Below are 16,846 nucleotides of genomic sequence, written 5' to 3' on the forward strand. Positions count from 1 at the left end.
AGACAGGTAGAATACTCATTCCGGATATGTGAAACGTCCTTTTGGACAGTCTAATGGACATGAATGGGGTACGTGACGTCATTTCTCCCAGTAAGAATGTTACTGCAGACAGGTAGAATACTCATTCCGGATATGTGAAACGTCATTTTGGACAGTCTAATGGACATGAATGGGGTACGTGACGTCATTTGTAACAGTAAGAATGTTACTGCAGACAGGTAGAATACTCATTCTGGATATGTGAAACGTCATTTTGGACAGTCTAATGGACATGAATGGGGTACGTGACGTCATTTCTCCCAGTAAGAATGTTACTGCAGACAGGTAGAATACTCATTCCGGATATGTGAAACGTCCTTTTGGACAGTCTAATGGACATGAATGGGATACGTGACGTCATTTCTCCCAGTAAGAATGTTACTGCAGACAGGTAGAATACTCATTCTGGATATGTGAAACGTCATTTTGGACAGTCTAATGGACATGAATGGGCTACGTGACGTCATTTCTCCCAGGAAGAATAATGTGGTGGATGTCTGAAACGTTCATTTCGACTAGGAAGAATAAAATTATGGATATCTGCAATACATATTCATTCTAGCTATTAAATGTTAAAAGCTGCATTGATAATGTTTTTAATTGTGAGTGAATGTGATTATGACGTGCAGTTAGCAGCCATGCTCGTGTATTTGCGTCCAGTCCTGCCTCGACCCGGGTGCGAATACGGATCGTAATAATCATTAAAAAGGCGGAATACGTCGCATGGGATCGCGTCGGGCTATTTTAAACGTCCCGGTGGGCTCGGCAGCGCGGTCGGTGAGGCAGGGGTCACCGGGCGCCTCGGTCCCTCCCCCCGCCGCGCACATTGGACGCCGCCGCCGCAGCTCATCCGACGCCGAGGCCGGGCTGCAGCGCCGCATCCGTCCGTAGTAGCGACGCGTCGGGATCCCGGGGAGGGGTGGAGGACCGCGATCCGGCACGCCGAGCCCCGGAATCAGTGCGGCGATCGGCGCGGTGCGCGGCGGGTGGACGAGCCGCGGCGGCAGCCCCCGATCCTCGGCCGGCCCGGGCGGAGGGAAGCGCGTCCGAGGCTCCCACCTGAAGGTGACGTCGGCGCCGCTAGCCTGCTAACGCGCGGCGACACGCGGCGCGGAGGCCACCAAAAAAAAAACAACAAAAAAAAAAAGAACATGTCCCGTCCCGTCCGGCGCGCCGACGCAGCGTCGGGACGGCCGCGCACGGAGGACCGGCCCTTCACCTTGAGCCGCCCGGCTCGGCGTGCGGGGACCGCGTCGTGGTGAGACGCCGCGGTTTATTCTAGGAATGGCGCTTTTATTCTCCGGCGCGAAGTTCCGGACCGGAGAGTCCAGGAAGTTCGGCGCAAGTTAAATTGTCGCGGTTTTTAACGTCTTGCTCTCTTCGCGGAATGTAGTTGCATGTAATAACAATAACGATATATAGGTATATAGACAGATCGGGAGGTGTAGAAATAGCGGCGAGTGCATGTGTGACGCCCACGGACGGACAGGGTGTGACCCGCTGCTTTTTCACGCGCCGCCACACCATGTTCGCGGCGGCCCGATGACACCAGCAGCCCGCGGGGCGGAGAGCGGGGCCGGCAGCGCCGTCCATGTCCCGCTGTAGCACGTCCATGGTGTCCGTGGCCCTGGCGAACCGCCTGCGTCCGCTCGTCGCGCCGCTGTACGCAGACGCGCAGCGCGCCCTGGCCGCCATGGCCTTCCTGAACGGGCCCCGGCTGCTGGACTGGGCGAACTCGCCCCCGCACCTGCAGTTCAACCGATACGTGCTGACCGGGTACCGGCCGGTGTCGTCCGTCCAGGACTGCGTGCGCAGCCTCTTCTACCTGCACAACGAGCTGGGGAACATCTACACGCACGGTGAGTTGGCCGTCATGCTCAGCCTCACCTTCCTCACCTTCCTCACCGCCATCTGCGTGCCAGGCGGGGCCGGACGCGGCAGGCAAATGTCGCTCATTTGCGTGGCTTCCAACCGTGATTGCAGCCGAAATGGTGGTGGCCTAGTGGGTTTACATTTCATTTACATTTACAGCATTTTCCAGACAGCCCTTTATCCAGAGCGACTTGCAATCAGTAGTTACAGGGACAGTCCCCCCCTGGAGACACTCAGGGACATGATGGTAGTAAGTGGGGTTTGAACCTGGGTCTTCTGGTTCACAGGCGAGTGTGTTACCCACTAGACTACTATTCAAATCCCACTTACTACCATCGTGTCCCTGAGCAAGACACTTGGCCCTGAGTGACCCCAGAGGGGGACTGTCCCTGTAACTACTGACTGTAAGTCACTCTGGATAAGGGTGTCGGGAAAATGCCGTAAATGAGTGCTGCTAAATGCTGATGAGATTCAGAACGTTGTAACATGCACTTAATAAGCGGTTATAACCGCATTCAAGCAGACCATCCAGTAAAAAAAAGCACCCGTTTAGATTCTTGACATTTTTGGGGGTGTGTGTGTACTTGATCTTATCACTGTTGTGGTGCAGGTATAGGCGGGGCTCAGGGGGGTAAAGTCTGCACCTGCAGGCGCAGATTTTTTTATAGACGCACACGAAAGGCAAGCCGGCAAGTCTCAGCGATATCATATTTTCAGAACAACACGCGGATTTAATATGATACGCACTACATGTTGGAAATGATTTCCAATTTAAAAAAATGTAAAACAGCTAAATAAAGCCCATTTTTCTGAGGATGATAATACTTCATTCTTGCTGGGGTCCAGTCAGTCAGCTATGACTACATTATGACCATTTGAGTTCGTTAAAATGCAGCATTCAAACAGAAGTGCAAACAGTAGACTAGACCTCAGGGAACGATAAGCTGACTAATATGCCCAGTATGTAAGGTGCAGGAGGTTGTACGTGCACCATTACATAACACAGGGCATTTACATAAACGGGTTAACGTCTGTGTTGTTGTGTAAACATGAAATATGCATGGATGCAAGTGCTAACAGGACTGACAGGGACAGGAGAGCCTTTGGTAACTCTAGCCGGCTGCAGTGCTTTGATCGCTTTCGGTGCTCTGTGGCAGGTATACGTATGTGTAAATAGCAGGTTGGGGTAGTGAGTGAGTGTTGGTTAAAGCATATCATAACGTGTATGACTGTGTATGTGACAAATAAAATTTAAATTAGAATTTGCTGGTTTAGCTGATGTGAGGTCTGAGGTCCGTGGTTGAGGTAGTGAGTCTTGGTTAGTGCTGGTTTAGCTGATGTGAAGCCTCAGGTTGAGGTAGTGAGTCTTGGTTAGTGCAGGTTTAGTTTGTGTGAAATCTGAGGTCTGTGGTTGAGGTAGTGAGTGTTGGTTAGTGCTGGTTTATCTGGTGTGAAGCCTGAGGTCCGTGGTTGAGGTAGTGAGTGTTGGTTAGTGCTGGTTTATCTGGTGTGAAATCTGAGGTCCATGGTTGAGGTAGTGAGTGTTGGTTAGTGCTGGTTTAGCTTGTGTGAAGCCTGAGGTCCGTGGTTGAGGTAGTGAGTGTTGGTTAGTTCTGGTTTATCTGGTGTCAAGCCTGAGGTCCATGGTTGAGGTAGTGAGTGTTGATTAGTGCTGGTTTATCTGGTGTGAGGTCTGAGGTCCGTGGTTGAGGTAGTGAGTGTTGGTTAGTGCTGGTTTAGCTGGTGTGAAGCCTGAGGTCCGTGGTTGAGGTAGTGAGTGTTGGTTAGTGCTGGTTTATCTGGTGTGAAATCTGAGGTCCATGGTTGAGGTAGTGAGTGTTGGTTAGTGCTGGTTTAGCTTGTGTGAAGCCTGAGGTCCGTGGTTGAGGTAGTGAGTGTTGGTTAGTTCTGGTTTATCTGGTGTCAAGCCTGAGGTCCATGGTTGAGGTAGTGAGTGTTGATTAGTGCTGGTTTATCTGGTGTGAGGTCTGAGGTCCGTGGTTGAGGTAGTGAGTGTTGGTTAGTGCTGGTTTAGCTGGTGTGAAGCCTGAGGTTCGTGGTTGAGGTAGTGAGTCTTGGTTAGGGCTGGTTTATCTGGTGTCAAGCCTGAGGTCCGTGGTTGAGGTAGTGAGTGTTGGTTAGTGCTGGTTTATCTGGTGTCAAGCCTGAGGTTCATGGTTGAGGTAGTGAGTGTTGGTTAGTGCTGGTTTATCTGGTGTCAAGCCTGAGGTCCGTGGTTGAGGTAGTGAGTGTTGGTTAGTGCTGGTTTATCTGGTGTCAAGCCTGAGGTCCGTGGTTGAGGTAGTGAGTGTTGGTTAGTGCTGGTTTATCTGGTGTCAAGCCTGAGGTCCGTGGTTGAGGTAGTGAGTGTTGGTTAGTGCTGGTTTAGCTGGTGTGAAATCTGAGGTCTGTGGCTGAGGTAGTGAGTCTTGGTTAGTGCTGGTTTAGCTGGTGTGAAGCCTGAGGTCCGTGGTTGAGGTAGTGAGTGTTGGTTAGTGCTGGTTTATCTGGTGTGAGGTCTGAGGTCCGTGGTTGAGGTAGTGAGTGTTGGTTAGTGCTGGTTTATCTGGTGTGAGGTCTGAGGTCCGTGGTTGAGGTAGTGAGTGTTGGTTAGTGCTGGTTTAGCTGGTGTGAAATCTGAGACTGAGGTGCCCGGGATCCCTGATGATGTCACGGTGTTGCCACAGAATATGGAACAGTTCACAGATATGTGTGTCAGACTGAAGTGTATTTCTGCGCACATCTCAATTATGATGTTTTATTGCTGATAGCTTATCTGTAGCTTCCTTTTATTGCGAGCCAGATACTCTGTTTTTTAATAGCTAATAATGATTTCGTGCGTTTTAATAATTTTTTTAATGATTGTCCAACAAGCTGACTTGCATTGAGGCCAACTGATGACCACAGACTTGAGTAGCACCAGGTCCTTGCAGCATGCTGACCGTGCATTATAAATCAGAATCGACGTGGACCCAGGCCGGTGGGCTGCGGTGACGGTTAAACACACATAAACACACTGCTGTGCAGGCCGGGATGGAGGAGAGCGTGCTCAAAATAGACGCGCGAGCCGGCGTTGGCGCCATTACCTGGGCGGGACGAGGGATTTGACATTGGGGAAGGGGAGAGGGACGAGGAAGGAGACTCGCCACTCCGACACCGACCCGGCCTGTTCCACAACGGACGGTCAGGGGTTAATTCATCAACGGTGCAGCACCACCTGACCACCCCCTTCCCCCCAGCAGCGTGCTGAAAGAGCTGAAATGCACAGAGTGTCTTACACAGCACGCTGAAGTGTCCTTCCTGACTGAAAAGGCGCCTGAATGCACAACACACCCAATGTAACATGATACGGGCGTCGCATCTGCCGTTCTCATTGGCCGAAAACACCCCACAGTATCATCTGATCATCTTCTAATTTAGATCTCGTCGCACCTTATTAAATATGCCGGGATGCCATGTCCTAAAGGTGACTGCTGTTTTCAGGAATCCCGCTGCTCTGCTTCCTGGTGCTGCTCCCACTCAACATCCCCTGGTCCCAGATCAGCGTCACGTGGCTGGGCGTGGTGCACTTCCTGGCCTGCCTGTCGCCGCAGCTAGGCTCGGTGCTCTACCACCTGTTCATGAACCACGAGGGCGGTGAGCCGGTCTACCACACGCTGCTCACCCTGGACATGTGTGGCATCTGCATGATCAACACGCTGGGTGAGGCGCCGCTGCTGCCAGAAACGAGACTGAAAATTCCCTCTTCGCGGGGTCTCCGGTCCCAGTCGACTCTGTTCGACTTTGCTCGACACACACATATATATATTTTCTTTGTCTAGCAAGTTCTTGACAAGTTCGGCCTTATCAGGACTCTTGGTTTTGTAACTCAAAATCTATAGAAACCGAATGAGAATTGCTGGTGTTTTACTCCTGTAAGTTGCTTTGGATAAAGTAAAGTAAAGTAAAGGTTTTATAGCTGTGGGCCACACGTCCAGTTCGGCAGGATGCGCATGGTGGCTCTGCCGGCGCGTGGCAGCGTGCAGCTGATTCAGCGCCGTATCCGTTACTGCACTCTCCAGTCTTTTCTCGCGCTCTGCAAAACCACAAATATCATATATAACCCGCAGTGCGGGAGGCTTGATGTCATTAACGCCGGTCTTGGTCCTTCACCGACCTGCATTACACATAATCAATTGCTGTTTACAAATTGGTGCAAACTGTTTCCATACCGTTAATAACAATGTAATAACTAAAAAAAAGTCAAAAGAATGAATTCATAATAAGAAATTTGAATGCACTTTATATAAAATTTGCATGGTGCATAAAAGGCCTGGCTTTTTAACGAAATGGATCATGTTGTGCAAATCACACTGTTTATAATAATTTAAATAGCGCATGTAACACAGAGACCAGTAATCCCACGAGACAGTGTTCAGATAAACTGTACAAAAACCACTCTCAATCACTCCTTGCACAAACTCACTTTGCACATTGACTTTTAAATCTTTATACGTTGACTTTCACTCATTTGCACACCTTCACCCTACCTGTTACACGTATTTCATGTTAAAGGCATAAAAGTGTAATATTTGGTTATGTTTGCAATATTTGCACATTGGTTTTCATTGTATACTTGCAACATTTGCAATACTGTGGTCTGTATCAGTCGCTAAAAGCATTTCACTGCATATCATACCGTGTACGACTGTGTACGTGACAAATAAAACTAGAATTTGTGTTAATAGATTGCAGTTAGTGAATAGTACAGGAGATGGCGCTGTATGGGCTAATTAGGTTTGGTATAATAATTCCACTTTGCATGTGTGTGTTTGGCGTATCGTTACCATATTCGTAAGTGCGGTATTACCCTCCCGCCCGCAGGTGCCCTGCCAATCGTGTACACCACGCTGTTGTGCTACCCCCTCATCCGGACGGTGGCCCTGCTGGTCTACATCCTGCTGTCCGGCTACGCCATCTACTGTGCCATCACGGCGCGGAGCCGCGTGCGCCGGCTGCGCTCCTTCGCCTGGCAGGCGCTCTTCCGCTTCTCCTTCTTCCTGCTGCGCTGGGCGGGCGTGGGCGGCGGCAGCCCCACCTCCCTCCGGCTCTTCCTCACCATGGACACCCTGGCGGTGGTGGGCGGCGTCATCAACATCACCCGCGTCCCCGAGCGCTTCCGGCCGGGGCTCTTCGACTACTGGTGCAACAGCCACCAGATCATGCACGTGCTGGTGGTCATCTCCATCCTGTACCTGCACTGGGGCGTCCTGGACGACCTGCTGTGGATCAACACCCACCGCTGTCCCTCGAACTGACGGGGCGGCGGCGAGTTGGCATGCCGAGTCTCTCCAGATATATTCTCATATCTGCACCAGCTTTTGGACCATGTACTTAAAGAACGTTTTTACGGGCATCTGAAGATTGTATAGAACACTGGAACCCTGACCATGCGTAACGCTCCGTTCCGCTGCAATTTTAGAGCATGGCTTTTTAAAAAAAACGGTCACCCCCCCACCCCCACCCCCCCCATCGTCATTGTCACCGCGATGTCGATTCGCCGGACGGACACAGAGCAAGTACCAACATATGCACTGAAGCCGACGTCTGTACCTCAGGCGTCACGCCGCCGCAGACTATGCAGCATAACTCACGTTCCTTTAACGTAGACCCAGAGGTCGTCCCTCGAGGTCCTTCCGCACACTCGGCGGTACGTTTACGTACGTTACACGCGACGGAACCAGAGGCCAGGGGACCAGAATGCGGCCGGTCGCTGCGTTTCTCTTGTCGTTTGTACGTTTACGGGAGGGAAATCCCGTAAAGCCGCACCGCATGCGTATGTGCAAAGACCTCGACGCCCCTGCGTCTTTTTAGTCTCCCATCGTCGTCTACCTCTCGCCATCGATGCCGTCCGGGTTTCATTCACTGGTTTCAAAAAAGGGGGCGTGTCTTCTGGATCGCCATCCGGACTTTGCCGTTCGCTACGGGAGCGTCGTTTTTTCACTTTTTTTTAAAGGTTTTTTTAGTTTTCTTCGTGCCAAGAGACCCGCCCTCCTGCCGATCCCTCTACCCCGCCCTCTCCAAGCCCCGAACTTTAATTAGCCCACGCCCTAGCGGCCCGGCGGGAGAGCGGAACCGGGTCTGATTGTACGAATATATCGAGTACGTATGTTCACCTTGCGAAAGCGGCTCGCTTATCGACCGCTTTTCCGCCCCGAACGTGCCCTGTGTGCCGAGGCCGAAGCCTCCGAGGCCCGTAAAAAAGCAGATGGCGCGTTTTGTGCAGCGTGATGCCGCCTGCCACGAAAGTAGCAGCTCCAGCAGAAACGCGGGCGCCGCAGCTACGCACGTCCCGCAGGCCCGCCACCTCTCCGAGGGACCAGTGAATGGATTCCGAACGTTCCCGTTTCACCTTCCCGCTTTTCCACTGCTAGCAACGTTGACTTCGCTCGGAAGATCTTATGCATGTTGAAAGATGTGTACAGATTCTTTTTTTTTGACATTTTCGTTCTCGGTCGAGGAGCCCCTGAGTTCGTATTACCTCCAACATGTCTGACCTCACCACAGCCACTTTGAACAGCCCTTTACTGCTATTCCAGTCTAGTGCTTATGAAATGAGATGCAACCAGTTAATTAATGCATGTTTAGTAGAATTCCAAGCCCTCTTGAGTTTAAAAAAAAAAAAACGAGAAATATATGAATATATACATATATATATATATTTACTCTCACACAGAGACACTTATGAAACATTATCCCTACCCACAGCCTAATATTAGCCCGACGCCAGCCTGACGCTTTGTAACGTAGGACGTGCTACGTAAAGAGCTTTATCTACTAACATGGCTTCAGGTTTGTCTAGAAGGAAATAACAAGGGAATTCAATTAACCCGGAACCGAGGCAATACAACCATATCAGATAAACTGCACTGTTATTTTTACTAAAAGGGCTTTGTATCAAAGTGAAAAACCAGAAATGGGAAAACGAAACCTTATTTAAAGTCGATATAAATAATGTAAATACCTGTGTGTATAAAGATGGCATATATATGCATACAATGCAAGAAGCATATACTGTTCAATACGTATATGTATATGTATATATACACACACACGTACGGAAGTAAGGGAAATGTATGGAAAGGACTCTGGAGTTTGGTCCATTTTTTTCCAGTCCATCTGTCCATTATCATGTGAAGATGTCCGATTTGTGCCATGTTTACCAGACATGACTCAGGCCAATGATTATTTCCACGCCTCCATTGCCATGTTGTGTCATGTGATCAGAGGGCGGGGCCTGCTTCGAACCCGCGGTTCTAACGAAGGGGCCATATCTGAAGCGTTCCACTTGACTTTATTTATTTGCCGGTTGACCGAACTCGACACCCGAGACACTCGCAGCACATTTCGTGGTGAAACGCCCGGGACCTTTGGCCGGGGACGGCAGGCCCGGTGACACCACGGACTCGGTGGAGGGGACCCTGCGTCCGGTCCGGAGCCTGCGGGGTGAAAATTGTTACACTGAGTAGCAGCAGGCACTGTTTCAAAAGAGTTAAAAATGAAATCTTTGTACTGTATACTGGAGCACTCGACATCAAGTGTGACCAAACACTGTTTCCACACTTACGGTTTTTTGCAATAAAAAAAATTACAAACATGGCGACCGGATCTCTGCTCGTTGTTGGGGTGGGGAAATAAACCAGACTGGCAACTCATCGTGTCCCTCTGGTGATGCTTTATCAGCCGTCCTGGCCTCGGTGTCTTCGCGGCCTTCAGGCTCCGCGGTTCTGCGCCAAGATATCCCTCACCTAATCTGCTGGTCATCTCGAGGTGTTCTCCACATGCTTCATTGCAGGCCTGGTTAGTGTGGTGCAGACCGCTTTTTTTCTGGCCTGGAGGTCCAAACCGCTGCTTTCCTCACGTTTCACTCATTTCTACGTTAAACCGGATTCTGTTACGGCTGGAAGGAGGAGCTCCGGTCTGCATTGTGACCACCAGCGACCATCAACAGCCTTCAGTTGAGATAAGTTCATAGGTACAGTCACACACACACACACACACACAGCTGCTGCTTGGTCTGCTGTGTGTGTGTGTCTGGGTGGAGGACAGTGTGATGTTTGGTGAACTTTGCAGCCTGTATGTATGTAGATGGGTGTAACATGAGTCATTAGAGGACCAGAATCTCACTTTCCACTTTATATCGAAGTAATTTGCACGTTTATGGAAAATAAAGCAATGTGCATAATTCGAATGAGTAAAAAAACTAAGTGCTGTTTTTCTTCTGAACTTGAACCCTCGTCGCAGCATCTGATCTCCACCACGTGAAGAAGCGCGCGCGCCTTATAAGGCCGCGATCGACGCGCCGACGCGACGCGACGCGACGCGACGCGACGCGCCGACGCAGCGCTTCCTGTCGCTTTCCGCCCGCCGCGGCCATGCACGACCGTCAGACGCCACCCATCCGCGCATCTCACTTCCTCCGTCAGCCGGAGAGCGGGAGACCAGGGCGACACCCCGCGACAGCCGCACGCACGCCCGCGACGCGCCGCGCGAACCACGTCTCAGGTACGCACCCGGGGGGTCTGGAGGTCGGGGCTCCATCTCCTGACCAGGGGCTCTGGCCCTTTGCAATGTTTGCTTGAGTGTCCGCGTGTTTCGGTCCTGCAGCAGTGATGGGAAGGTGGAGATGTTGAGATGTTGAGATGATCAGGATGTGGTGTAACCGTCGCTCTGAGTGACTCTCCTGTCGCAGAAGGTCTTCACTGAGTCCCACGCCGCTCGTGTGTGGAGAGAACGTTCCAGCGCGGCCGTGCAAGAAGTGTGAAAGAGCTTCTGCACAAAATGGCCTCAGACTAGAGGAAGTTGGTCTGAAACTTTTTGTTCGCTCCGATCTTTCCTTCCCCTATTCGTGTTCTCGGTCTGCTTTTTGGACTCTGCTTGTGTGCTTTTGAGCGAGACCTGGCGGTGGACCGCTTCACGTCCCCAGTGGTGAAGCTTCTGCTCACGTTTCCCCCCCCGTCTCTCCCCGCGCGCAGGTCACCATGTCCCGGAAGGTGGTGAGGACCAGCAAGTTCCGTCACGTCTTCGGCCAGGCGGTGAAGGCGGACCAGTGCTACGATGACATCCGGATCTCCCAGCAGACCTGGGACAGCAACTTCTGCTCCGTCAACCCCTCGTTCGTGGCCATGATCGTGGAGGCCAGCGGCGGAGGTGCCTTCATCGTGCTCCCTCTCAGCAAGGTGGGCTTCCGGGGTTTCGTGCTTTGCACTGTAGGATCTCCGGCCTGACCGGCGACGGTGGAGGAAGTCGCCGCGACGCGTCGGTTTCACTGCCTCTCGCTCGCCACGTCACAGCTCTCTCTCTCTCTCTCTTGCCATATTTGGAGCGCGGCTCGGTCGGCCGTCTGAGCAGGATGTGGCAAGAGCTTGCAGAGTGACAGCGAAAATCAAGACACAGAAGCGGTGACACGTGACACTGTTCCATCGCACCACCCTCTACCGTCGCCATCGAGTTCCAGTTATTACATATACATTTATTAACATGTAACTCTTCCATTAAATAGAATTTTGATTAATCTGTGTCCCTGAGCAAGACACGTCCCCAGGGGGACTGTCCCTGTCACTACTGACCGTACGAGGACGTGCGGTAGAGGTAAAAAGTTGAGGGAACAGTCGGCGTTGCCGTGGGAGCCCTGTGCTAACGCAGTTACTGCCCATTACCTCTAATTGGAGGCACAGCCACTTCGTTTGGGATCAGCTGATGGTGCCCATGTGTCCCCGAGGGCCCGATTCGCGTCTTTCACAGTCCAAATCCACACACCCGCCTTCTCTGTTGCAGACGGGCCGGATCGACATGTCCACGCCCACCGTGTGCGGCCACACCGGGCCGGTTCTGGACATCGAGTGGTGTCCCCACAATGACCACGTCATCGCCAGCGGCTCCGAGGACTGCAGTGTCATGGTGAGACGATGGTGACGATGGTGACGATGGTGACGATGGCTTCTGCTTTCCGACAGCAACATGATAACGGATCAGGTTCTTCACAAACTCAAGTTCCTTCCCGTTTCTTCACCGACTGATGCGTTGCCATGTTGCTGTTGGGCAAGCGGCCATTTCACAAGAGCGCCGGGGTTCGAGCGCTTCTGCCTTCCACTTCCTGTCTTCTGCCGTCTGTCCGATAGATCTGGCAGATTCCCGAAGGAGGCCTGACGTCACCACTGAAGGAGCCGGTGGTGAAGCTGGACGGCCACTCCAAACGCGTGGGCATCCTCAGCTGGCACCCAACCGCCCGCAATGTGCTCATGAGTGCAGGTAAATACACACACACACACACACACACACACACACACACACACACACACACACACACAGTCAAAATCCACGCTCAAATGGCGCCATCTGGTGATATTACCCAAACATAACACTTAAATACTATTCTATTCTGTTCTATTCTGTTCTATTCTATTCTATAAACCCTTAATAACCTACAATTAGTAGGTTCATTTTGCCCTCTTCTATTCTGTTTAGCGCTATTTTATTTGTTCATTTGATACTTATCCAGAGCAACTATTATAAACTTTTATACAGAATGACGTAGAATCTCTCAACCTGCGTTAAAGGCAAGTAAAGTCTTGATCAGAATTAGAATCAGAATCGTGTTTATTAGCCAAGTGTGTAAAAGCACGTACAAGGAATTTTATTCCGGTTGATGGTGTCTCTCAAGTACAATGGGGCAGTGGTGGCCTAGCGGTTAAGGAAGCGGCCCCGTAATCAGAAGGTTGCCGGTTCGAATCCCGATCCGCCAAGGTACCACTGAGGTGTCACTGAGCAAAGCACCGTCCCCACACACTGCTCCCCGGGCGCTGGTCATGGCTGCCCACTGCTCACTCAGGGTGATGGGTTAAATGCAGAGGACAAATTTCACTGTGTATCACATGTGACGATCACTTCACTTTATAAAAAAAAAAAAAAGAAAACAACAACAACAATGTGACGTATGTGTGACGTATGTGTCCTTACACACGTCTACAACTCTACTAATTGCTTGTAAAGTTGTAGAATATGTTTATACCATCTATAAATATATATACTGAATATAAATATATGTATGAATGTATATAGGTCTATACGTGTGTATAGATGAACAATGTGCAGTACAATATAATAGACAAAAAATAGACAAATTACAAATAAGTAAGTCCTGTTGTCCTCTGTCCAGGCTGTGACAACGTGCTGATCCTGTGGAACGTGGCCCGGGGCGAGGCCATGGTGCGGATCGACTCGGTTCATACGGACCTGATCTACAGCGCCTGCTGGAACCGCAACGGATCGCAGATCCTCACGTCCTGCAAGGACAAGAAGCTGCGCGTGCTGAACCCGCGCCAGGGCGCGGTCATCGCGGTGCGTCGTCATGATTTTAAGAATATTTACAGTCACACCACAAGCAGGGCGAGCATCAGGGCGTTATTTCCTGTCTATATTTTCTTGGGACTCTAATCTGAATCTTATATCATCTTTCATCCTGGTGACCAGACGTCACCGCACAAATGTCCCCCGTATACATGCACGACGACTGCATACAGTCCTACACAAATCCACAAGCCACAGCACATCAATTCAATATGTTCTGGTTCTCAAATCTGATTGGCTGAGCTCCGTTTGAGCGCTTGTGAGTTTAATCTTATTAATGAAGCAACAAGTGCATTGTTTTTTTAATGTTACGATGTTTCATTTGTAATGAGGAACTTTAATGAGGTTTTTAAAGCTCCCCTGACATAGATCTTTTTTTTTTTTTTATATTGGTCTTGTTGGTCCCCTAATTCTGTATCTGAAGTCTCTTGGTGCAGAATTACAGCCACTTTGATCAAGACCTACAATGAGATTGCGCAGAATGTGCCGTTTCACCGTCTGTAGCTTTAAATGCTAATGAGGAGGAGAGAGGCGGGTCCAGGAGGAGAGCGGCCAATAGAAGTTGAGCGGGCATTTGCGGAAATTACGACATCAACACCGTTCACCAACCACAATGTTCCAATGACAACATAAAGGGACAAATTCCAGATCCAATCGTATGAAAGGCAAAGCAGAATGACTAAGACACTCTTTACGCCATTTCTAGCCTCTTCAGGACCATAGACAGGCTTGGGGAACTTGGATTAATGTTAAATAATCTCACAAAATCAAATTTTCATGTCTAAAATAAAGATTGTGTATGATTGACAGGTGATTGACATGTGTCACACACAGTACTCTTCTCAATTTATCACGTGTAAAGTAGTGTGAAGAGTGTTGCCAGATGCATGAGTATTTCAGTGTAAAATGACCAAAAACTGCCTAATCTGGCAACAAACCTCTCTTTACCTCCGGTTTCTGTCTTTCTAATAAATGGTTAATGGTGTCATCATGGCACATCACAGTCCTGCAGGAGAAGAACCAACTTACTCTTTGTCTTTCAGGAGAAGGACAAGCCTCACGAAGGTTCCAGGCCAATCAGGGCTGTCTTCATGTCTGACGGGAAGGTCCTGACCACCGGTTTCAGCCGTATGAGTGAGCGGCAGGTGGCGCTGTGGGACCCGGTCAGTGCGGCCAAAACTAAACATGTTTTTACACGTCTCCGTGTGTCTGAAAACCAACTAACAGCAACCCTTCTTTTCAACAGAAGAACCTCGATGAGCCCCTGACCCTGCAGGAACTGGACACCAGCAGCGGTGCTCTGCTGCCTTTCTACGACCCCGACACCAGCATCGTCTACCTCTGTGGAAAGGTCACTGCACGTCCCACAAACTCAGACATCTTCATCCTCAATTCCCCCTTTACCTTCTCTTCTAACGTTACTGCGGTTGCCATCGTTTCCCCCTGCAGGGCGACAGCAGCATCCGCTACTTCGAGGTGACAGACGAGGCGCCGTATGTCCACTACCTCTCCATGTACAGCAGCAAAGAGAGCCAGAAGGGCATGGGCTACATGCCCAAGAGAGGCCTGGAGGTCAACAAGTGTGAGATCGCCAGGTATGAGCAGGCCGCGGACACGCCTCACTCCTCAGCCGCAGTGCTGCAGATTCTCACACGTTGCTGGTGTGTTCAGGTTCTACAAGCTCCACGAGAGGAAGTGTGAGCCCGTCGTCATGACCGTGCCCCGAAAGGTACGTTCTCAATACCGAAAAGCGAAATTCGAATATTGTGCTGTGTAAAACTATTTATTTTGAGAAGACCGAATTTATACAGATTTTATGCAGAAAACTAAACTATCAAAAGCAGAACATGACAATCTCATTTGGTAGGCCAGTGTTGTGAAGGTTACTTTTAAAATGTATTCCGTTACAGATTACAGAATACATGCCCCAAAATGTAGTTTGTAACGTATTCCGTTAAGTTACTCAATGTGAGTAACGTATTCTGAATACTTTGGATTACTTAATATATTTTCATGCTTTTTACAGCTACATGAATGTAGCCATCACAGATAATAAAAAAGGCCTGTTTTTCCTCAACCATTTCTTTAGTTATAAAGCTGAAAAGTGGAAGACAAACATAAAATATGCCTTTGAAAAGTATTTACTGTTATGGTCACCAACATATTCCATCACTTAGTTAAAATAAAAGTAGCCTTGCACAAGAAAAATGACCCTCTTTTTGATTAGGACCCAACCTTCCTCGCGGTGGAAAGCGGCCAATTACAGCCGTCGCATGGATTTATGGCCGCTGAAACAGCGCAAACTTGAGGGACTGTGCATGCGCAGATCCGCTAGGTAGCACCACTCGATAGGCAGCATGTTTAGACAGAACACCTGTGTTACATTCACATTTACATTTATGGCTTTTATCACACGCCCTTATCCCCCTGGAGCAACTTAGGGTTAAGTGTCTTGCTCAGGGACACAATGGTAGTAAGCGGGACTTGAACCTGGGTCTTCTGGTTCATAGGCGAGTGTGTTACCCACTAGGCTACTACCTCCTCACCGTAACACTCCGCAACACTCCGCAACACTGTGGAAGGCAGCATGCTTAAAAGAAAACAATTGTATTTGGCACGATCTATCATATTTTTATAAGACTCTGAAGACTAATATGATAATATTTCAGTGGTTCCCGACCTTTTCTCTCTCTGTCCGTGTCCAGGACACCCAACACCGATTCCTCGCAAAAAACTTTACAAGCAATTAATCATAGGTACTATAGACTGGAAGTTCCTGTACGAACCCGACTCGGCTCGAGCCAAGATTTACAGCTCTAATCTTATAGAGAGTATTAATGATTTTTTCCCGTGTGTGTCCCTCATGCAGTCCGACCTCTTTCAAGAAGACCTGTACCCCAACACCATTGGTCCGGAGCCGTCTGTGGAAGCTGACGATTGGTTCGATGGGAAGGACGGCGAGCCCGTCTTCATCTCCCTGAAAGACGGGTTCGTGGCGGCGAAGCCCAAAGAGTTTAAAGTCATCAAGAGCCTGATGGCAACATCATCATCAGCCGCATCTTCCCACCGGCAGGCGGACAACGGAGTGAGTAGTAACCCCAACGCAGCCATTTTGGCCCGGGAATGGCAGCCATTTTGGCTCTTTTGGAATCGCTTGCGTCAAATGTAATGGACGTATTCAATGCTGTAATGGTGGTAATGTCTTCCTCTCCGTCAGGACGTTCAGGCTCTACAGGCGGAGGTGAAGCAGCTGAAGGAGGCGATGGAGCAGCTGACCAAGCGAGTGGGCGAGCTGGAGAGCAAAAACTAAGACCAGGGCCAACAAGACGAATAGAAGACAGTGCGCTGTGTGAAATTTGGATTTTTATACCAGTTTTCGGTTGTGAGATTCTGAGAAACTTTTTAATATATGTTTTACATCATTCAGAAATAAACTGCTGTATTTTGGACACACCGTGCGTGTTTACTTGATATTTTCTTTGCCTCGTTGTCACGTCCTTTTGTCACATCTTCGTCTGTGTCCCTAAAACGACCGAGGGCTGACGGG

At 49.9% G+C, this 16,846-nt stretch overlaps 2 protein-coding genes across 2 annotated transcripts; both read left to right on the forward strand.

Annotated features, from left to right (window-relative positions):
- The first annotated feature begins 714 nt into the window (after positions 1-714).
- paqr4a (progestin and adipoQ receptor family member IVa) lies at positions 715-9,549 on the forward strand. The gene is made up of 3 exons (XM_028986040.1): positions 715-1,898; positions 5,395-5,613; positions 6,775-9,549. Exons 1-3 carry the CDS (start codon positions 1,631-1,633, stop codon positions 7,206-7,208), a joined length of 921 nt encoding a protein of 306 aa, XP_028841873.1. The 5' UTR covers positions 715-1,630; the 3' UTR covers positions 7,209-9,549.
- A 513-nt stretch (positions 9,550-10,062) lies between these two features.
- Positions 10,063-16,753, forward strand: coro1a (coronin, actin binding protein, 1A). The gene is made up of 11 exons (XM_028986039.1): positions 10,063-10,455; positions 10,926-11,129; positions 11,728-11,850; positions 12,072-12,201; positions 13,109-13,290; positions 14,343-14,462; positions 14,546-14,650; positions 14,749-14,894; positions 14,971-15,028; positions 16,169-16,384; positions 16,517-16,753. The coding sequence occupies exons 2-11, from the start codon at positions 10,932-10,934 to the stop codon at positions 16,607-16,609; spliced, it is 1,371 nt and encodes a 456-aa protein (XP_028841872.1). The 5' UTR covers positions 10,063-10,455; positions 10,926-10,931; the 3' UTR covers positions 16,610-16,753.
- The last annotated feature ends 93 nt before the right edge of the window (positions 16,754-16,846 follow it).

Source organism: Denticeps clupeoides, chromosome 7 (genome assembly GCF_900700375.1).
Source record: "Denticeps clupeoides chromosome 7, fDenClu1.1, whole genome shotgun sequence".
Lineage (NCBI taxonomy): Eukaryota > Metazoa > Chordata > Actinopteri > Clupeiformes > Denticipitidae > Denticeps > Denticeps clupeoides.

Excerpts from the sequence above, each read along its gene's own strand:
- paqr4a (XM_028986040.1), top strand. The coding sequence starts at position 1,631 with ATGTCCCGCTGTAGCACGTCCATGGTGTCCGTGGCCCTGGCGAACCGC. Across the intron at positions 1,899-5,394 it reads GGGGAACATCTACACGCACG|GAATCCCGCTGCTCTGCTTC; the intron begins GTGAGTTGGCCG and ends TGCTGTTTTCAG. Across the intron at positions 5,614-6,774 it reads CTGCATGATCAACACGCTGG|GTGCCCTGCCAATCGTGTAC; the intron begins GTGAGGCGCCGC and ends TCCCGCCCGCAG.
- coro1a (XM_028986039.1), top strand. The coding sequence starts at position 10,932 with ATGTCCCGGAAGGTGGTGAGGACCAGCAAGTTCCGTCACGTCTTCGGC. Across the intron at positions 14,651-14,748 it reads TCGTCTACCTCTGTGGAAAG|GGCGACAGCAGCATCCGCTA; the intron begins GTCACTGCACGT and ends TTCCCCCTGCAG. Across the intron at positions 15,029-16,168 it reads TCATGACCGTGCCCCGAAAG|TCCGACCTCTTTCAAGAAGA; the intron begins GTACGTTCTCAA and ends TCCCTCATGCAG.